Below are 21,817 nucleotides of genomic sequence, written 5' to 3' on the forward strand. Positions count from 1 at the left end.
CGATCCGGGCCGCCCCGTCGCCCGGTCTGCCCCGCGCCATGAGCCGCAGGTTCACGGTCACCTCGCTGCCCCCCGCCGCTCCCGCCGGAGCCCCTGACCCTGAGTCCCGACGGCATTCGGTGGCCGACCCCCGCCACTTCCCAGGGGAAGACGTCAAAGGTAGAGGCCGCAGGGGGCGGGGCCTGGACCGCTGCTGGGGGCGGGGCCTGGACAGGTGCTGGGGGCGCCGCCGGGGGGCGGGGCCAGGATCGCTACTGGGGGACAGGGGCGGGGCTATGATCACAGCTAGGGGCGGGACTTGGAAGTCACTGAAGGCGGGAAGAGGGGGCGTGGCCATCTCATGGCTGGGGCTGGGACGGGAGGGGGCGGGACCAGGCTCTCTGCTGGGGGCGGGGCTGGAGGGGGCGGGGCCTGTGCCTTGTTGGGAGGAAGGGGCCTGAGAGATGGATACCCCCAGGGAGTGAAGAGCGTGCGTGTGTGTGGGGGGGGCATGAGAAGGGGGAGGCGCCCAAAAAGAAAGTGGAAGGGGGCGGGGACAGATCCTGTGGGCGTGGACACATGGGAGGAGGTGGGGCTTTGGAAAGAATTGAGGCGGGGTGGGGGGAGGCGGAAGAGAGGGCGATCTGGTGACCGAGGGGCTGGACCAGGCCGGGAACTGGCCGAGGGCACTGAAGGATCAGGGGACCTTGAGTAGGAGGCGGAAGCCCACAGAAGGTGAAGGTGAACTAGGGAGAGGCGGCCTGGAGATGAGTCCAGAGCCTTGGGGAGCAAGGCTGGGCTGAGTCAATTGGGGGGTGAGGCAAGAGCGGGACTAGAGGGAAGAAGGCGGTTGGGTCTGGAAGATGGGAGTGGGGACAGGGGTGGGGGTTGGGGCCGTGGACCGGATGGAAAGTGAGTCTAAGTTACTGAGGCCCGAGCCAGGTCTGCAGGGTCCTTGGTGCCTGGCAGGTTCTCCAAATGTCCTGTACCCCCCTAGAGTCATTCACCGACGCCTGGGCATGTCTAAAGAACACGGGAGCCAGGGAAGTTCCTTTGAATCCTGGGCAGGTAGATACAGCAAGGATTCCTAGCGACGTCAGTCCGCATGGACCATCCCTGCTTGGAAATTCGTCCAGTTCAGGCCGAGTCGGGGGCGTTTTCCTTGATAGTCCAGGCAACATGCAGCGTATAGGGGAGAGCAGGGATCCTCCTGGTCTTTCGTAAACAGATTGTATCTTGGTTACATGCACAGTATCCCTCTGCGGGAAACACTTATCAGGGGTGCCCTCCCTAGCTCTGGAGCCCCTCCAGTCCGGTCACTTCAGTGACCCCAGCGCGGGGAGGAGGAAGGGCTTTCCTGCGCCGCCAGGGGTCGCTGCTGAGCCGCGGGTAAACGCTCTCTGCCCCAAGCAAAACCAAGCGCCAAAACCCTCAAAGACTGTATTCCTTAGGGGTTTCTTTGACGGACTACCTCACTGTTCCAGACCAGTGAACCCGCTGCGACCTGGACGTGGACACTTGGATTTCTCTGGATGCTTCCACCTCCCCCATCTTTGCCTTAATTTGCCCCTTTTCTCATTTTCACAAATGACCTAACAGCCTTCCAGAATCTGGAAAACAAACAAACAAACAAACAATACTTCCTTTTCTCTTCCCATCAAATCGAATTGATTCTCATGACCTGACCACTGACCTCCAAAACTGGTCATGAATCTGGCTAGATTTCTGCCCTTGTCAGTCACCATCCCCCAGGTCCAAGCCTGCAGAGCTTACATAGCCAAGACCACATCTTTCTCTCTGGTCTCCCTGCCTAAACTCCTTCTCTGAGCATCCCACACACAAGGTGCCCATCACTAAGATAAAGGCCAAGACCTTTAGTCTGTCATTCAAGTTTTTTCCTCATTTGCTCCTGGTATCTGCTTCCTAGTTCTCCTTCCACTTAAGTTAGGAAAATGCCTACTCCTTCTGTTAGTTCTAGTTCATTCCATTTCTCTTGAAAACCTTTTCACTCTTCCCTGGTCCCAGGAAGAGGCAGTCATTCCTCTTGAGCCCACCCGCTGGAGCAAATGTCCCAGTGGATGATAGATGTTGACTTACGTGTCTCCACTTGGGGCATGTCAAGGACAGCCATCACGTCCTTTATCTTTGTGTTCTGAGTTCCAGGCCCAGAACCTTTATCTCGGTGCCCATCAGATGGGAGTGTGTGGCTCTAGGCTACTCCATCTCCTCCCCCTGCTTTCTCTCTTTCCATTTTAAAAAAATTTAAATTTATTTTATTTGAGAGAAGGGGAGAAATAGGCAGGGAGAGAGAGAGAGAGCACGCACACATGCCCAAGCACCAAGGCCTCCAGCAAATGCAAACAAACTCCAGACGTGTGCTCCCCCTTGTGCATCTGGCTTATGTGGGTCCTGAGGAATTGAACCTAGGTCCTTTGGCTTTGCAGGCAAGCGCCTTAACTGCTAAGCCATCTCTCCAGCCCCCTCCTTCCATTTCTCATCCCTTTGCCTGATAATGAAATGTCTAGGTCTCCTGTTCTGAGGTGATTGCTCAGTCTTCCCATTTATACTCCTAAGTGTCTAGTCAAATATAGACCCAGGATATGAGTGTACAAATGTGTATGGAAAATTAATGTGAGTCTGGAATGCTGTGTGCTTGGGGCTGAGGTTGTATGTGTGAGTCTTGAGGAAGTACCCCGCACTAGGTCTGACAACTTGTAGGTGCTCAGTGAGTTGGCGCTTACGCGTGTCGCTGTATAGCCAGTGTGCTGATGGGTAGGTTGATAAACCTATTATTGTAGCTTATCTGTGGGGTGAGCACCGAAATGCTCAAGTATATTCAGTGTTTCATTCTGAGAACGGTTTTGGGTGACTTTAACACTTTTAAGCCCTGAGATGGCCTCAGGAACCTTCTTCTTGAAGGTCACGACATGGAGAATTAGCAAAGGTTCCTACAGAGACACAGAGAGAGAGAGAATGGGTGCTCCAGCTACTGCAAATGAACTTCAGACGCATGCACCACCTTGTGCATCTGGCTTTACATGGGTCCTGGGGAATTGAACCTGGATCCTTTAGCTTTACAGGGAAGCACCTTAACCACTAAGCCTCTCTCCAGCCCTGGCAGTGTCTTTTCTATAGCTGAAACTGTATCAGCCTTCTGATCTCAGAGAGATTTTCTTCCAACCCCTTGTCCCCAGACCCAAAGCGTGAGAGATGACAGCATGCATAAACCTGAGAGGGGTTGGGGGAGACTTTGTAGGCCTTTGTTTAATCTGCTGCATAGAGGAGCTGACAGAAAAGGGCCTTCCAGCCATGAACATGTTCACAGTGATTCAGGGCATGTCGACACACACCTGTAATCTCCACAGTTGCAGCCCAACATGGCAGGATTGTGACTCTGATGCCAGCCTGGGTTACATAGTATGACCTTGTCTTAAAAAAAATGGTAAAGAGTTTTTGACGTTTTGATGATCTAGAAGGGTTGAGGTGTCCACTTCCTTCTTTCAGATTCAGAACTCATTCTTCAGTTTCCCCATCTGTGAATTGGGAAGAATGATTATGTTACGGGTGTGTGTGTGTGTGTGTGTGTACCCTGGAGATCTTGACCAAGGGGCTCTCTAGCTAGGACTCAGAACCTCACTGCCCACCTCAGCCCAAGGTGAGACCTAGGAATCTCCATGACAACAAACTGGTTATGAACAGGGCTGCAGTTGCCATGGTGACAGGTCTCTCTCTCTCTCTTTCCCCCTCCCTCTCTCTTCTTCCCTCCCTTTCCCTCTCTTATCCCCCTCCTCTCTCCTCCTCTCTTCTCAATGAACCAGATCTGCAGGCCTCAGCTTTCCAGGTGGGGCGAGGGTGGGGGTGCGGGTGGTGAGAAGGGGTCCAGATTAGGAAGGAGGGAAGATAGGCTGAGTCTGCAGGGGAATGGGGGGCTGTTGGGGTGCTGTTACCGTGGTGACGGGGCTGCAGCCTGTTAATTAAGCCCCTGGTTGCCATGGAGACAGTGGTGGTTGACGTGCTTTGCGGTAAGCCCTGTGTGTGGGGTGTGCTGTGTGCCGGACTCATCAACTCACTGCTGGGATTTGGGTCTGGAGGATGGAACACGGAGGTGGGGTGAGGACAGTGCAGGAGACGCCTGAGGACCTTGGATGTGTGAGGCCTCAACTGACAGGAGGCGGGGAGCTCCTGGGGGTAGTCTCATGGAGATAGGATGAATGGTGACCAAGCCTAAAGTGGAAACAGAATACCTCCTGAGGAGAGCGGATGCAGTGGGTCCTCCTGCCTCTGCTTCCTCTGGGCAGCCCTCATCCTAGTCCAGGGAATGGAGCCGTGGGGTCAGTGTCAGAGACTTGGATTCTAGTTCCCAGCATTGCTAATTTAGCCAATGACAAACATTTCTTCCATTCTATTATCATTTCTAGATTCCAAGTGGTAAGTGGGTAAAATAATTTATAGCCCAGCGTGGTGGCTTATGCCTTTAATCCCAGCATTTGGGAGTCAGAGGTAGGAGGATTGCCATGAGGTCGAGGCCACCCTGAGACGACATAGTGAATTCCAGGACAGGCTGGGCTACAGTAACACTCTACCTGGAAAAACCAAAAATAATAATAATACAGTGACACTCTACCTGGAAAAGCCAAAGATAATAATAATTATTACTATTATTATTATTATTATAGGGTTAGTTATTATTATTTTGGTAGGGTCTCACTCTATCCCAGGCTGACTTGGAATTTACTATGTCGTCTCAGGGTGGCCTTGAACTCACAGCAGTCCTTCTACCTCTGCCTACCGAGTGCTGGGATTAAAGGCATGTGCCACCATGCCCAGCTTATTTTTTATAAAGTCTTCCAGTTCCCAAATCCTCATCCAGGGAGGCAACTTCTCTGAGCTTTCTTTCTCTCTCTGAGAAATGTAAGGTGGGGGGGGGAAGTATGAGTTTTAGAGAATTTGGTTTCAAAAATAGGACCCCGCCCAGCTCTGCCTCACTATGTAGTCTCAGGGTGGCCTTAAACTCATGAAGATCCTCTTACCTCTGCCTCCTGAGTGCTGGGATTAAAGGCGTGTCCCACCATGCCTGGCATGAGTTTTTTTTTTTTTTCCAAAGCCTGGTACCACAGAGAATTGGTCTGAGGCCAAAATTAGTCTTCTTGAGAGGCAAGGAATATAAATTGAAGGGTGGGGGGGTGTCCCCCTTGGGACTGTATTCTCACTTGATCTGGTCTCCTTAGGAAGATATACATATATACATATGTATATGGCAGAAGATAATTTTTGATAGAGTCCCACTAAATATCCCTGCTAGTCTAGAACTCACGTTGTAGACCTGGCTAGCCTTGAACTTGTAGTGATCCTCCTCCTTCTGCTGCCTGAGTGTTGGGACTACAGGTGTGTACCACCATACCCAGCCAAAGTTGGCTTTTCTTTTCCCCTTTTTGTGAGTACTAGGGTTTGAACTCTGGGTCTTGTGCATGCTAGGCAAGTGCTCTGCCACTGAGCTAAAACTCCAGTACTCCACAGAAAGAGCCCTATGGCTTTCATCGGAAGGCACGGAGCAATTAGATTACCCAGCTTAACCCTTTTATTTTACAAATGGAATACTGAACTCTAGAGAAAAACGAATTTAGTTTTGCCCTGGGATACACCAGTCTGGGGCAGAGAACAGGACAGAACCAGTACCTCCCACATTCCAGATCGCTCTAGACATCAGACCCTCAGCAAGTACTGACAATGGGGCACACAAAGGATCAATCACTCTGGACTTCACCTGTTTTCTCTAGTAATTGATTGAGTTGTCCCCAGTGATCAGAGCTGCAACAGCCCTGGGTCACAAATGAAAAGACATGCCACGAGGGCAACATCCACCCCTGGGCTTGAAGAAAAGCATCAGCTTTATTCCAGCACTTCTCAAGCAAACATGCCTCACATGTTACTGTACACATCTCTGCCCTGGAATTCACTAGGTAGTCTCAGGGTGGCCTCGAACCCCTGGTGATCCTCTCACCTCTGCCTCCCGAGTGTTGGGATTAAAGGCCTGCACCACCACACCCAGCTCCCACTGTTTTTGTTTTAATACTCATTGTCAATCCAAAGTCATCTCTTTTGGGGGGGGGGTAAGGGCTGGGTGAGGAAGAGCCAGTAGTAACAAATGCTTACACCTTGTCTAAATAGTTAACTCCTCACCCAAAGGGTTGGTTGGGTGTCCACCAAATCCAGTGATTAGGACACCTCAGAAACACCTTTGAGTTTACCTTCCAAGGTTGACCCAATCTGAAGCCTTGGAAAAATTTGCATCAAGCCGCTAGTGTCGTGGGCGCTGTCCAACGTTCTGAAATCCCTGCAGTCCTGGAATCTCTGCAGATACGGCAGTCTTTTTCTGAAGGTCCTCTGGGTGCTCCTTCAGGTGCAAGCCAAGAGGCCACCCTAGGTCTGTACCTCTGAAGCCTGAGCGTTAAAAAAAAAAAAGGAAAGCTCAGATCAGATGAAGTTATTATTATTTGTTGGAGTCAAGAATCAGAGACTGCTGAATAGCTCAGTATAACCATAATCTTGTCCTTTTCATTGGCTGCAAGACCAGGTTTAAAAACGATAGCCTATGGAGGAGAATCCTAAATTGGAGTAAAGTGAACAGAATTTTGCCATTCATTTGCTTTTTGACCATAAGCAGTCATTTCCCATCTTTGGGGCTTAGTTGTGAGATGAAAATGGGGCATTAGATAACATGACCTGTCCTTCTGTCCTGTAACCCTCCTGGAATGTCAAGGACTTGTGTCAACTCTTTTCCCTTAAATTATTCCTTCCTGGGCATGTTTAGATCTCCCAGACTCAAAGGGTCCAAACCTCTGGTTCCACTTCCTCAAATATCCCTCCAACTAGCTCATGCCTGGATCCTGGGGGTGCTGAAGGGTCCCAGGAGGATCATGCTTCTCTAGGACTGGTTTCAAGGGAGGAGGAGGAGGAGGACCCCAGAGAGCATGCCCGATCTGGAAGCCTCAGAAAGCAATCCTGGATTAGGGGATTAGACACTCCCGCCCCAGGAGAAAATCTGGTCCCCAACCAGCAGGTGGCCTCATTCTCCCCTCCCCCCACCCTGCTCCTAGCCAGCCTGGGGCCAGCGTGTCCTCCCAAGAGGCTGCAGCATTCCCGGCGGGGAGTCAGTGCTCCCTGGAACCTCATTGCTGCCTCCTGTCCTCACTGCGTCTCATGCCTTGATCATTCCACGTCAGAAAGTCCCTGCCCATGGACTCCAGGGGCTCGTCCTGGGGAGTGGGATGCTGAGACTCCAGTCAGCCTGAGCAAAATGAGAGTTCCCTCTAACTCCTCCAGCAGCACCCCGTTGGTTTACAAACAGGATGTCAGACAAACCCACTGACCTGAGACCCCCGAGGTGGGGGAGGCAGCACAGTGCTTCACTGACAGGCTGGGCTCCACCCGCCCCCCCCCCTCCAGCTCCAACCTCTCAAACAGCGATATGGGAAAGGGTCGGATTCCCTTCCTCCAGGCCTGGCCTCTCCAGCTCGGTAGACAGGCTCCCCGGAGCCCCATATTCCATGGCGCATCCCCCTCCTGCCGCCTCAGTCCTCCTCATCTTCCCTCCGGGGGTCATCCCAGACCCCTAGTCAGGCAGCCGCTGCGGGGCCGCCTCCCCGCGGCCGCGACCTAGTTCCCTGCCGTTATTTTTAGGGCGCGGGATGGCACCTGCCCACGTGCCGGGCCCCGCCTGCGCCGGAGAGTGGGGGTGAGCTGCGTCTGCTCTAGGGAAGCTAAGGCTCCGTCCCCCGCAGCATCCTCTTCATCCCAGCCGTGCAAGCCCCCCGTTTTCCTAAGAGGGGGCCACCAGATGCTCTTGGCCCGCCCCTCATCCCCTCTCCTCCCTCCCACCGGTTCTCCTCCTCCCCCCCCCAAAAAAAGAACCCCGCCAGCGGCTCACGCCTCCTGCATACGGGATGAGGTGAGCAGCGCCGCTGCTGAGAGGGGGCGCGCGCGGGTGTGAGCGTGTGTCCGTGTGCGAGTGTGTGTGCGCCGGGCGGGCACTGCAGCTTCTTCCTCCGTGGAGCGGAGAGCGAGCGAGCGAGCGAGCGAGCAATCGGCGAAGGCGGGCCGAGCGAGCGAGGGCGCGGGCCAAGCGGAGCATCCATCCCCGGCCCCGCGCCGCGCCGCGCCGCCACCATGCTAAACAACCTGACGGACTGCGAGGACGGCGATGGGGGAGCCAACCCCGGTAAGCAGTGATCCGGGGGCGGCGGCGAGGAGACGAGGAAGCTTTGGGGTGAGAGGCGGAGCGGGGGTGGTGGTGGTGGTGGGGGGAGGTGGGCGCCTCGTTCCGAGAAGAGCCTGGACTTGACCCCCGGGGCGGCTCCGGCCTGGAGCCAGGCTCTATTGGAATGCGCTAGGCGCTGTCCGAGGTGCTGGAATGCGCCGCGCCCGTGGGCAGAACCGCGGCCCAGGGCTGTCGTTATCCGCGGCCTGGGGGACACACTTGCTAAGCCTAGGGGCGGCGAGTGGGGGGTTGTGTGGGTGGGAAGGAGATGGAATCGCTAGAATGGACTGACGTGTGGCTCGACGGGCAGGAAGGTGGCTCTTTCCCCGAAAAAGGGACCCGGACATCCTGGCGCAGAGCGGGGACCTGCAGCTCCTGGGGGCGCAGTCTGCTGCAGTCTCTTGATCTGAGACTTCCAGCTGGAAGGTTGTGGTGGTGGTGGTGGTGGGGGGAATGACGGCTATGGGATTTGAAGGGATATGATAGCTCCCTGTCCCGGCTGCAGTTGGTGCAATCCAGACCCCTTCCTCCTAGGCTCCTCGGAGTCCGACCTCCTGAAGCCACCTCCTCTGTAGATTCTCAGCTCTACTTTGCAGATTCTTCCTCACGCTTTCCCGTGGGTTCCTATTCAGGACGGAAGCAACATCCTTTCTTCCCTCTTTCCCCCCTCTTCTTGGTACCCTGGAGTGGCACTGTGGTTTCCAGGGCGGGGCATGGGGCGTCTTTCTAGTTAGCTCCCCCAGCTTTCCCGGTGAGGCCTCGAAAATGGGGTCCCAGCGGCTGAATCCCCGGGCGCCCGCCGCGACACAGACACTGCGGACTGGCTGCGGTGGGTGCGGAGACTGGCCAGGAGCTGAGGGGTTCCAGAGCAAGTCTTTTTGCCGCTCCGCTGTCCCCCGCCCTCCTCCGTGGTTTCCTTGCTCTGAGGTCTTGGGGCCAGCCACCCCCTCGGGCTCCCAGGCCCCTCGCCGGCCCCCAGCGGTCTCAGCCATCCATCATCGCTGTCAGCCGCCCCCAGCCCCCACCCTCTAGCGGCGCTGCGCCCGCTGCGCACTAGCGCGCCTCCCGCGCCTGCTGTCTGCGCGTAGCGCCTTCAAACGTTCCCCCAGGCATTACTTGACCCTTTGGGCCAAGACTCCAGCAGGCCTCTGCTGGAGATGACCCAAGTAAAGGCCCCAAGGGCTGAAAGCTGGTCTTGCAGAACCCAGGTCTTTGAGGTCTTCAATTTTAGATACCAGTCAGGGCCAAGTGGAGGCTTGGGAAGGCTGAGGACACCAGGGTCCCTGAATCTTTGTCTGCAACACCCATCCCTCCCTTGGGACAAACTACCCATGGCCAGCTCATCCATCTCTCCAGTGACCCTGGGGTCACCTCGTGGGTAGTCCCCCGTGGCTGCAGGGGGAGGAGGGTTGTGAAAGTAGTTTGGGACAGCTCCAGGCATGTCTGAGCAGTGGCCAGAGAGCAAGAGGGTGTCATTTCTGTCTGGAATCCCCTGCATATGACTCCAGTCTGAGACAGGGGCTCCATCCGAGAGAGGCCATCTCTTTGCTTCTGCAGACGTGGGTATGGCAGATTCCCCAGCACCTGCTTCTTCTGCAGACCTTCCCTGGGCCTCTAGGATTTCTTGGGGTCTTTTAAAAAATATTTTATTTTTACTTATTTATTTATTTGACAGAGAAAGAGGGAGAGAGAAAGAGAGAGAATGGGTGCGCCAGGGCCTCCTGCCACTGCAAACGAACTCCAGATACGTGCGCCCCCTTATGCCCCTTATGCATCTGGCTAACGTGGGTCCTGGGTAATCGAACTAGGGTCCTTTGGCTTTGCAGGCAAAGGTCTTAACCGCTAAGCTATCCCTCCAGCCCTTCCTTGGCGGGTGGGTGGGTGGGTTCTTGAGAGGTCTAGTAAAAAGGCATGTGTTGGAAGCAGGATTTGAACTAGGAAATATTTTTAGTTCTCACCCTTCCCTATTGGTTTCTAGACACCAAGTGTAACAGGCCCAACTGGAGGTCAGATGTATATGGAGTCCAGGATCTAGGACTATAATGGCCAGAACCTGGGTCAGGCATTCTGAGTCCCAGAGGGTAAAGGTCTCCTCCAGGTGCCTGGAGAAGGTGGTAAGAGGTGCTTAGGACTTCCTGGGCTTGAGAAAAAGAAGGATTAAGAACCCCTGGCTGTCTGATTCTAGATTCTTAAAGCTATATCGAAGGACCTGGGTGCTAGCCTCAGGGAAGGTAAGAGGGCTCAACGGGGCTAAAGAAGGCTATTGTCCCCTTGGAGTTTGAAGCCCCCCTATTACTCCCCAACCTGGCCAGGGGATTCCCCTAGGCCCAGCCCCGGGCCCCAGGGGAGGCTCCTTAGCCCACACCGCTTGCTTGTTTCCTCCCTGGGAGCTCTGGCGGCCACAGCTTAATTGAAAGCCGATTCGGGCTGAGAGCTCCCAGGGGGCGGGGGCGGGGGCGGGGGCGGGGAGGGCTCAGCCTCGGTCTGGCCTGCCTCTCGCGCGCTACTCGGCGGCGGCGGCGGCGGCGTTCCCCCATCACCCAGACTCCCGGCTCTGGGGAATCAGGACGAGTTTCCCCTCTGCTGTCCTGTTCCTTTGAGAACACAGGCGCGTCTTCCCCCTCCCCCTTAACGAGTGAGTCGGGCGTTCCAGGGTGAGGACGAAATCGACCCTAGGCTGACAATCCCGGGAGCCTGGCGTCCCGCCCGGGCAGCGGGTGGAAAGGCGGGAGCCAGGACGAGTCTCCCGAGCTGCCCCCTCCCCTGCCCTGCTCTCCGCGCCACGATCTGGCCTGGAGTCTGGCTCTGCGCTGCGCGCCGCGTTACATAAGCGGCTGCGGGCGCGTGGCCGGCTCCGCTCCGCGCTGCGCCGCCGACCCGCGCGGTCACCATGGAGACCGGCGGCCGGCCGCCTAGTTACAGGGTCTCCGACCAGGACCTCCTACCTTCGCGCCCCTGTGAACCCCTGGTCCCCGCAAAAGAGGCCGGCTGGAAAGGGGTGTGGAAGACAGAGGGGAGGGGCTGTCCTGTTGGTTCTGGACTTGAGGGGGGGGGACACTTCTGGGAGAGGCATCCAATCCCCGCCCCCCTCCCCCCGCCATGGACAGAGCATCTCTTAAAGTCGTGCCCCTGGGAAGAGGTGGGGTGAGGATCATGGGCTGGGTGGGCGCCAGGTCCGCTAAGAGTCGTCGTTGCAGTAATAGTAGCAATAGCCACACTTGTGCCGCGACAGCATGAGTTCTTGTAGCGGGTCCCCTAGCCACAGCATATGAGCTAAGCACTATGCCTTAGCAACGAGAGAACGGTTTGCCCGGCACTGGGACACAGCTAGGAAAGCTAGGACTGAAGCCTGGATTTCTCAACTCCATTCCTTTCCCTGACCATTAGGAAATTTCCTCTCACCTCACACCCCGCCAGCGCTTCTAGGTCCTCTCCATCCCGTGGTAAGAACAGGAGGAAGCAGGCCCACGTTTTGAAAGAGAAGGAACCCACTTCACTCTTGTTTCTCCTGCCCTCTGACCCAGGACAGCTCCTTTGAGATTCTAGGGTCTGAAAAAGAGAGCCCTGGAGAATCCACTTCCAAAGACCATTTCTGGAGCATCCATTGGAATCTGGGTTCCCATGGGGAGGATGGGTCGGTTTTTCCCAGGAACTCACATAGTTGAAACCTGCTCTTAGGCAACCAGGCATTTTCGCCTTTGTGGGCAAGATGGAGGTGGTGGTGTTTCCTCGAAGAGCAAGGTGTTACTTCCCTGCTCCAGATTCTCATCCGGATGAGAGGGGTCATGCTGTGGGGATGAGCCCTGGCTGGGAAACTGAGGAAGGTTTCCAAGATACAGAGGGTTGGATGGGTAGGGATGGGCAGAGAAGGGTGCTAAGAGATGAGGGTATTGGAGATTCAGGGTCCATAGGGCCTCGGTCTCAGCTGGGCCTTGGTCAGGTCTTCTCAGAGCCCAGAACAGTTGTCTGCTGCTAGGGTTCAGGCCTGGTGCCGAGGGAGGGAAATGGCTGGAGCCAAGAAAATGTGTCTATGGAGGCTTCTTTCTGGAAGGACCCTTTCTCCTTGGCGTGGCACACTTCCTGAACTCACATGGTTACCCCTGCTCCTTCTCTTACACAGCTTCCTTCCTGGGTATACAGCCTTCTCCATCTGCCCAGGTGGCTCTCCTTGAGGGCCCGGTGGTGCCTCACCGTCAACTAAATTCAGCATTTCCCCGCCTCCAAACTCCTCCTCTCTTACTCTTCCAGTCTATTAAATAGCACCATTGCCCTGCCCATTCACCCATATTAAAAACCCCAGGCATTATCCTCGATTCTTCCTTCTCTATCCTGAAACATCTGGCATAGAAATGTGCCTGTAGTTCTTGAGTTTGTTGCCTCTCATCGCTGTGGTCTGATGATTACCAGCCCTCATCCGGGTTACTGAAACTCTCTAGTTACTGTCTTCCTCCTGAGAAACCAGAATGGTTGCTATAAAACCCTTCGGGTCATGACACTTCTTGGCCTGAAATTTCAATGACTGTCCACCGTCCTCTGGATGGAGTCCAAAGTTTTAAAGATGGCCAGCTACTTCTTAAGGGCCACTTCACCCTGACCTGCCTAAGCTCATCTTTTTTTTTTTTTTTCCATTCTTTAGCCCCCAATGTGACCCTTCCTCAGACTCCAGTCAAATCCTGCTTTGTTCGGCAGCTCTGACCCACTCTGTTCCCTTTCACCTCTGGGCCATCAAACCCATGGTTTTCTGGGTTGCCTCTGCCCGGAGCACTCTCCCAGTCTATCCCTTACTCATTCTTCAGTTCTGAGCTGACACATCACTTCCTTTGGGAAGCCTGTGGTGACCTCCCAGATTCGGCTGAGAGCCCTCTCCTGTGTTTCTCTTCTCTCCCTGACTTTAGCACTCTGGAATTCCTGGTTTCTCCTCTGACCTTAGGTTGGTTCCCAGGGACAGTGTCATAGTCTGTTTGGTTCCCTCTTTTCCCATTCCCTCATCGGCACATGGTAGATGTTCAGTTGACTGACAGTGAATGGGAGGGTGTAAGAAGTGCGATAAAGGGTCACTTCTCCAAGAGGTGGCATATCCTTGGGGCCTAAGGCTGAAGATTTTCTGCCATCACCCCCAGAAAAGAGCATGTGACCATCCAAACACTAGGATGGGGTCATTTATGTTCAACAAGGGAATTCTGGGGAGTTTTGGGATGTCCTGGTAGATGGAGCAGAACCCCTAAGAGCAGAGAAGCATTCACAAGTTTATTTAAAATTTTTTTGTTTATTTATATTTATTTACTTGAGAGCGACAGAGAAAGAGAGAGAGGGAGAGAAAGGGGGAGGGAATGGGCACACCAGGGCCTCCAGCCACTGCAAACGAACTCCAGACGCGTGTGCCCCCTTGTGCATCTGGCTAATGTGGGTCCTGGGGAATCGAGCCTTGAACCGGGGTCCTTAGGCTTCACGGGCAAGCGCTTAACCTCTAAGCCATCTCTCCAGCCCTCACATGTTTATTAACTACCCAGAACACGCGGAGCAGTATATCAGACTCGTCACATACATGCTGCCCACTAAAACCCATAAACAAGGCGGAATGAGTCCCATTGCTTTAACATGTGACCCAAGGCTCAGAGAGTTAAAGAGGCCGCACGGCTGAATACTGGGTGGATAGAGCACCAGCGGTTAGTGCCAGATTCCTGACTCCTTGCCTTCTCAGGTGATGGCAACCCCAAGGAAAGCAGCCCCTTCATCAACAGCACCGACACAGAGAAGGGAAAGGAATACGATGGCAAGAACATGGCCCTGTTTGAGGTGGGCTGCCTGGGCTGCAGTTAGTCATGCTGGTTCATCAGCTGTTCCCTCTTTCCCTGGGGAAGAGTAGATGCCTCTCCACCCTCAGGTCCACCTTCTTCCTTGGCCTCTCCCCCATGCCTCTTTCACCTTCCTTGTCTCCCTCCCCCTCTCCTTTCTCATTGTCACCTTTCTCTGTCCTTCTCACTCCTCCTGTTTCCATCTCATCTCCACCTCAGTGGCTTGGCCTTTGTCCCCATCTTTGTAGCTCACCCCAGCCTCTGACCTGGGCTTTCCTGACACGGATCCCCCTTCCTCCATAGGAGGAGATGGACACCAGCCCCATGGTGTCCTCCCTGCTCAGTGGCCTGGCCAACTACACCAACCTGCCCCAGGGGAGCAGAGAGCACGAAGAGGCAGAAAACAACGAGGGTGGAAAAAAGAAGCCGGTGCAGGTGGAGTCTTGGGGAAGAGGGGGTGGTGGAGGGAGGCTGGAGGGATGGATGGAGGGTAGAGCAGGGGGCTGGAGGAGGGGAAGGCATGGGAGATAAAGGACGGAGATGGAGCAGAGGAGGAAGGAGGAGGCTGGAGGGCGGATGATGGAGGCAGGGATGGGCGCTGTGGTAATGGAAGCAAAATTTGTAAGAATCAGAGGGAAGAGGGAGGAAGGGAGGGAAAGAAAAAAGAGAGGAGAGTGGGGGAAGAACACAGAGGAGGCACGGGCTGGGGTGGCAGAGACTGACACTTGGCTCCCTGGCAGGCCCCCCGCATGGGCACCTTCATGGGCGTGTACCTCCCATGCCTGCAGAACATCTTTGGTGTCATCCTCTTCCTGCGGCTCACTTGGGTGGTGGGCATTGCGGGCATCATGGAGTCCTTCTGCATGGTCTTCATCTGCTGCTCCTGTGTGAGTGACACCCTCCCCTGCCTGGCCCTGACATCTGGGGCTCAGCAGAGGACTGGGGTGGGAGGTGGGGAGGGTGGAAGCATGAGACCTGAGCTTTTTATAGGAGCCACTGCCTATGATCTTTGAGAGTAAATGAGGTCTGCCTGGCCCTTCCTGCGTCTCACAGGCTTCTCCCTGGTGGCTGTTTACCAGGTTTCACCCAGATCTGTATGTTTGTGAGTGTGCAGTTACACAAATCATACAGATTCATTGATGGATGTGACAAGTGCAGAGAAGCAAAGAAAGTTCAACATAATCCCCAAATAGTCACCATTTTGGAAGGTCCTAATTCATCAAAAGATGAGATGAAGTGATCCCACAAATAGCATTTTGACTAGATTATTTTCCTGCCCTCTCTAAAAACCAACAACAACAGCGAAGATTCACTAAGCAGTGAATTCTTGACCCACTTACATGCTCACGTATAACCTTGAGATGCAAAGATGCTGGTGCTACAGCTATTTGATCCCATCTTATAGATGAGAAAACTGAGTCTGGAGCAGTGAGGCAAATTACCTGGACTCATACAGCTGTCCAGAGGCTGTGCTGTGCTTTCCAGAGCTCTCTGGTGCTGTAGCATTAGCACCTCACAGTCACATGGTGAAGAAGAGAATTTTTTTTTTTTTTCAGAAGAAGGACTTGGCATGAGTAGAGTTGGAACAGGCTCAGGGAGAAGCTGAGCTGAAGAGAAACTGTGGGTTTGGCTGTGGTTGTGGGGTATAGCCCCCAGCAACTGCTGCTCTGACGATCTATCTCTTTTCTCACAGACAATGCTCACGGCCATTTCCATGAGCGCAATCGCAACCAATGGTGTTGTGCCTGGTATGTCTTCGGGGCTTCTGGGGACGGGGAGAGAGCCAGGGATTTGACGGTCACAGGAAGTGGTAGTGGCTCAGGCTTGGGTGCCATCAGGAACCGAGAGAGGCAGTAATGCAGGTCAAGGGCTGGGCTATGGCCATGTGGGGTAGATAGAAGCAACCCTTTTGGGGGTGGAGAAGGAGGCAGTTTTAGTGTTGAATAGGGCAATGGGCTGGGCGTGGTGGTGCACGCCTTTAATCCCAGCACTTGGGAGGCAGAGGTAGGAGGATCACTGTGAGTTTGAGGCCACTGTGAGATTGCATAGTGAATTCTAGGTTAGCCTGTTCTAGAGTGAAACCCTACCTTGAAAACCAAAAAAAAAAAAAAAAAAAGAGTAGGGCAATGGCTACCCTCTCCACCTCAACCTGAGACCCTCTCTCCCCCATCCTACTTTCCGAGCCATGACCTCCTTACAGGGGTAATTAGTATCATTGTAATTAGTGCTGCAAAATCCACGCAGAGTGCTTGACTAGGTCTCCCACAGTCTGCTTTCTGGGGTGCAGCCTGAGGCCAAGAGAAGTTCTTTTCTACCACTGAGTCCCTCTCATCCCCAGAGCTCCCCATGGCACCCCGATCCTTTCACTGATACTAGGTTTTCTCTGCAGCTGGTGGTTCCTACTACATGATTTCCAGGTCTCTGGGCCCTGAGTTTGGGGGTGCCGTGGGACTCTGCTTCTACCTGGGCACTACATTTGCAGGGGCCATGTACATCCTGGGCACCATCGAGATCCTGCTGGTGAGAAGGGCAGAGGAGGCGGTGTGGGGTGCTGGGCTGTCACCTAGTTCACCATTTCTCCCTGGGCACCCCCCACAGGCCAGGCCAGGCCACCCTGTAAGGCCAAAGAGAAATCGGATGTGGTCTGCCTTGAAAGAGTTCCCTGTCTAGTTGGGGAGACAAGATACAATAATTATGCAACAGGAACAGCTGTGGTTTATCAGGCACCCACTGGGCTCTCAGCACAGTTCCAAGTGCTTTATAGTCATTATCTGAAATCCTTAGAGGTTTAAGTATTATGATGGCATTTTACAAATGAGAAGCCCACAGGGGGCAGATCACAAGTTCAAGGTCATTCAGCTACCAGGGAGGTGGCAGAGGTGGGTTGGTAAGAGTTAAAATAATGGCAGTATTTAGCAGGGACAGCGATATAACGTGATAGTGACCATTTGCCTGTCACATGCTAGGGACTGTGCTAAGCTCTCTGTGACTGTGAGTTGCAGAAGCTCAGTGGCTCCTGGATTGTAAAAGGCAGCCATGAGGGGTCCTTGCAAGGAAGATCTGGTAGGAACAGTGGGGAGAGACCAGGAGCCTGGGCTGCCAACTTGGGTTTCTGTTCTTCCTTCCCTTCGGGTACGGAGGGTCACCAAGGAGGGCCACTGACGTGGGCGCCCTGGTTTAGAGAAAGCAGAGCTGACGTTTCCCAGGCCCCGCAGGCCCTGGGTTTTCAGAGTGTCATACTATTTTATTCTCACAAGTCTCTCATGAGTTAGAAGAGGAGCACTTCAAACTTTTTTTTTTTATTGTTGTTATTTATTTATCTGAGAGAGAAAGAGGCAGATATGTAGAGAGCATGGGCATGCCAGGGCCTCCAGCCATGGCAAACTCCAGGCGCATGTACCACCTTGTACATCTGGCTTACATGCTACTGGAGACTTGAACCTGGGTCCTTAGGCTTCACAGGCAAGTGCCTTAACCACTAAGCAATCTCTCTAGCCCAGAAGATGGCCATTTTAGAGTCAAAGAAAGCAAAACCTAAGAGAGTCTATGGAGCATATGGAAGGATGTGAACCTGTGTCTCTGACTTCTGGGGTCTGTACTTGACCATGATCCTACGTGGCCGTGGAGAACTAGAGCTAGAGGCTCTAGAATGTCTGGTTGGGGGCAGGATGGAGCAGGTGTGTGGGAAATGAGAGGTTTGAGGAGGCAGTGGAGAGAATCATAGATCTCCATTACTTAAAAATAGTTTAGAATGTGTTATAAAAGCAGTTCTACTCATTGGAAAAATATCAAATAAAAAATGTAAAAAAAGAAAATCATCCAAAGAAAATCAGCATGAATACTTAGTGTATCTCCTTCTAGTTTTTGTTTTCCTTTTTTTCTTTTCTTTCTTTTTTTCTGAGGTAAGGTTTCACTCTAGTCCAGACTGACCTGGAATTTGCTATGTCATCTCAGGGTGGCCTCGAACTCACAGCGATCCTCTGACCTCTCCTCCCGAGTGCTGGGGTTAAAGACATGTACCACCATGCCCGGCTCCTTCTAGTTTTTGTTTTTCTATGGGATACTGCATTCTGACTTTGTAAAATATAACTCCATGCCACAAACACTTTTTTAAGTAACTGAAAACTCTCATTAAATATAAGTATCATCTACGAGTGAAAATAACTTGTAAGAATATAAGCATATTAAGTTTAGTAATTTTAGAAAATGTAGATGTGCAAAACAATAATTATTCATGTTTTGACCATTCAGGGAAAACTACTGCTGACTTTTTTTTGTTTCTGTTTGTTTGTTTCTGTTTTGTTTTCCTCAGATAGTGAGTATTTCACCATGTAGACCAGACTAGTTTTTTTTTTTTTTTAAATTTTATTTACTTATTTATTTGAGAGCGACAGACACAGAGAGAAAGACAGATAGAGGGAGAGAGAGAGAATGGGCGTGCCAGGGCTTCCAGCCTCTGCAAACGAACTCCAGACGCGTGCGCCCCCTTTGCATCTGGCTAACGTGGGACCTGGGGAACCGAGCCTCGAACCGGGGTCCTTAGGCTTCACAGGCAAGCGCTTAACCGCTAAGCCATCTCTCCAGCCCCAGACTAGTTTTATACTGATCATCCTCTTGCCTTAGTATCCCCAATGCTGGTACATTTTGAAATCTGTAAACAAACATACACATATGTGTAACTGTTTACATATATAAATGTATTAAAATGAGATATTAAGATATACTCTATTTATTTATTTTTTTTTTGAGGTAGGGTATCACTCTAGTCCAGGCTGATCTGGATGGAATTCACTATGTAGTCTCAGGGTAGCCTCGAACTCAAAATGACCTACCTACCGCTGCCTACCGAGTGCTAGGATTAAAGGTGTGCACCACCACTCCCACCAATATTCTTTTATCTTTTTAAACTTAACTTTATTCATATAATATACTATGGGTAGTTTCCCCCCCCCTAGAGACAGGGTGTTTCTTTGCAGGTCAAGCTGGCCACAAACTCATAATCTTCCTGCCTCAGTATTCTAAATTTTGGGATTACAGGTGTGTGCTACTGTGTCTTGCCATGGTTAGTTTTCCTAAAATTTATTTGCAAGCAGAAAGAGATAGAGAGAAAACACACACACACACACACACACACACACACACACACACACACAAATGTGTGCGCACACACGTGTGCACAAAAGGAAAAAGAAAGAGAGAGGGAGGGAGGGAGGGAGGGAAGGAGAGAATGAACACATCAGAGCCTGTAGTCACAGCAAAGAAACTCTCCAAATGCATGCACCACTGTGCATCTGGCTTTATGTGGGTACTGGGGAATCAAACCTGGGTTCTTGGGCTTTACAGGCAAGTACCTTAACCACTGAGCAATCTCTCCAGCCCATGGTTAGTTTTCTTGTTTTGTTTGTTTGTTTTTCAAGGTAGGGTCTCACTGCAGCCTAGGCTGACCTGGAAATTCACTATGTAGTCTCAGGGTAGCCTCAAACCCACAGTGATTCTCCTACCTCTGCCTCCTGAGTGCTGGGATTAAAGGCGTGCGTTGCCTCTCCTGGCTTCCATGGTTAGTTTTTAAGTCAGTCCATATGAATCTATATCTTGTGTATGTATGTGGGGAGATGTATATGGGCATACACACATGCTGGGGATTGAACCCAGGGCCTGTGTGCATACTGAGCACATGCTTTGCCATGAGCCATGTCCCCAGTTCCATGCTGGTTTATTTTTTGGTTTTTATTTTTTTTTAGGTAGGGTCTCAGTCTAGCTGAGGCTGACCTGGAATTCACTGTGTAGTCTCAGGGTGGCCGTGAACTAGTGGTGATCCTCTTACCTCTGCCTCCCAAGTGCTGCCTCAATGCTATGTTTTAAAATAGCTTTATAGTTTATGTGGGAATATCAGGATTTAGTTATCCAGTTTCTAGTGATGACCATCTAAATTCTTTCTGCTTTTCTATTCAAAATAATGGAAGAATAAGTAGGGCTAGAGAGATGATCAGTGGAAGAGGCACTTGCTAGAAAAGGCTGATAGCCTGGTTTCAATTCCCCAGGACCCACATAAGGCCAGATGCACAAAGTGGCACATGCGTCTATAGTTTGTTTACAGTGGCAAAAGGCCCTAGTGCACCCATTTCCTGTCTCTCATTTATATTCTCTTTCTTTTTGCAAATAATTTTTTAAAAATATTTTTATTTATTTGAGGAAGAGAGAAAGAGAATGGTCACGCCAGGGCCTCCAGCCACTGCTAATGAACTCCAGATGCATGCGCCCCCTTGTGCATCTGGATTAAGTGGGTCCTGGGGAGTCAAACCTGGGTTCTTTGGCTTTGCAGGCAAGTGTCTTAACTGCTAAGTCATCTCTGCAGTCCCGCAAATAATTTTTTTTTAAAAAAGAATAAGGCCAGGCATCGTGGCACACACCTTTAATCCCAGCACTTGGGAGGCAGAGGTAGGAGGATTGCCGTGAGTTCAAGGCTACCCTGAGGCTACATAGTGAATTCCAGGTCAGTCTTGAAAAAAAAAAAAAGGGCTAGAGAGATTGCTCAGTGGTTAAGGCGCTTGCTTGCTTGCAAAGCCTGATACCCTGGGTTGGATTCCTCAGTACCCACATGAAGTCAGTCACATAAAGTGGCTCATATGTCTGGAGTTTGTTTGCAGTAGCAAGTGGCCCTGAAAGAATGGCATGCCTATTCTTTCTCTCCTCCCTCTCTTTCCCCCCTTGTAAATAAATAAATAATAACTATAATCAATCATGCAAATAACGTATGTCTTTGCCATTTGTTTTTTCATGACCGTATCATAGTCCTTGCAAGACAGGCTGGGCCTTCCTTTGTTGTTCCACTGCTACTGGCTGTCATTTCCCATCATGCACCACTTTAACTTTGATGGACGTCCTTTGGTCCCCAAACCCTGCTTGCACTTCAGACCATTTCCCCAGGGTCATTCTCCGCTGGCTTTCCCTGCTGGGTTCCTGGCCTCACTTCTTGTGTTACTGACCTTTGACCCTTCCCTGCAGGCTTATCTCTTTCCTGCCATGGCCATCTTCAAAGCAGAGGACGCCAGCGGGGAGGCAGCGGCCATGCTGAACAACATGCGGGTCTACGGCACCTGCGTGCTCACCTGCATGGCCACCGTGGTATTTGTGGGTGTCAAGTACGTCAACAAGTTTGCCCTGGTCTTCCTGGGTTGTGTCATCCTCTCCATCCTGGCCATCTATGCGGGAGTCATCAAATCTGCCTTTGACCCACCCAACTTCCCGTGAGTGCTGCCTCTCTGAGCCTACATCGTGTTCCTTCCCCAGGCGCCAGCCAAGTCTGTACGACGAGCACTCTGCTAAGGCCCCTCTTATCTGGGAGGTGTGGGTTGGGAGAAACCTTCCTTGGGAGGCAAAGCGTCTCCTGTTGGGAGGGCTGTTTCTTCAGGGATCATATTCTTCTGGGGTAAGAACAATTTCCCCTTTGAAGGAAGGTCAACGACTTGCTGGTGGGATGCCTTAGGAAGATGGGAAAGGAACTTCTGTGGCTAGGGCACGCTTTTCCTGGACAGCTCCACCTCCTGGAATAGGGAAGTCTCTTAGTGTTTGGCACTCCCTCCTGGATGGGAAAAGACAGAGATGAGAGAGGGTCTAGGGCTCAGGGCTCTGTTCTGCCTCTGACCTTAGGATAGAGTCAGCCTCTTGATCGCAATGGGCTGGGGCGCTGTCCACGGTTCTGAAACCCAGCATTGCTCGAAGGCGCTGGTCCTTCGACTCTGTCCGGTTACCAAAATCTCTTGAGAAGCTTTACAGAAACACGGAT

General features: G+C 52.4%; 1 protein-coding gene and 1 long non-coding RNA gene across 5 annotated transcripts in view; one reads left to right on the forward strand and one right to left on the reverse strand.

The window, feature by feature from the left end:
* Positions 1 to 21,817, forward strand: part of Slc12a5 (solute carrier family 12 member 5) — a 40,891-nt gene continuing 19,074 nt past the window's right edge. For 2 of the 4 annotated variants that reach the window (XM_004663893.3, XM_012949978.2), the window contains exons 1-7: positions 1 to 159; positions 13,938 to 14,032; positions 14,335 to 14,466; positions 14,772 to 14,918; positions 15,725 to 15,779; positions 16,421 to 16,551; positions 21,037 to 21,278. In XM_004663893.3, coding sequence (XP_004663950.1) covers positions 39 to 159; positions 13,938 to 14,032; positions 14,335 to 14,466; positions 14,772 to 14,918; positions 15,725 to 15,779; positions 16,421 to 16,551; positions 21,037 to 21,278 — 923 coding nt within the window. In that variant the 5' untranslated portion in view covers positions 1 to 38. Of the gene's footprint in view, positions 160 to 8,061; positions 8,246 to 13,937; positions 14,033 to 14,334; positions 14,467 to 14,771; positions 14,919 to 15,724; positions 15,780 to 16,420; positions 16,552 to 21,036; positions 21,279 to 21,817 lie in introns of those variants that run through there. The other 2 variants (XM_004663894.3, XM_045155735.1) reach the window with 2 other exon arrangements.
* LOC123462718 lies at positions 3,218 to 7,660 on the reverse strand. Its single transcript, XR_006638482.1, has 3 exons — positions 7,350 to 7,660; positions 6,228 to 6,420; positions 3,218 to 3,512 (listed from the first exon to the last, which is right to left on the reverse strand). It is a non-coding gene; the product is annotated as an uncharacterized LOC123462718 (long non-coding RNA).

This window comes from Jaculus jaculus, chromosome 8, assembly GCF_020740685.1.
Source record: "Jaculus jaculus isolate mJacJac1 chromosome 8, mJacJac1.mat.Y.cur, whole genome shotgun sequence".
NCBI classification, from domain to species: domain Eukaryota; kingdom Metazoa; phylum Chordata; class Mammalia; order Rodentia; family Dipodidae; genus Jaculus; species Jaculus jaculus.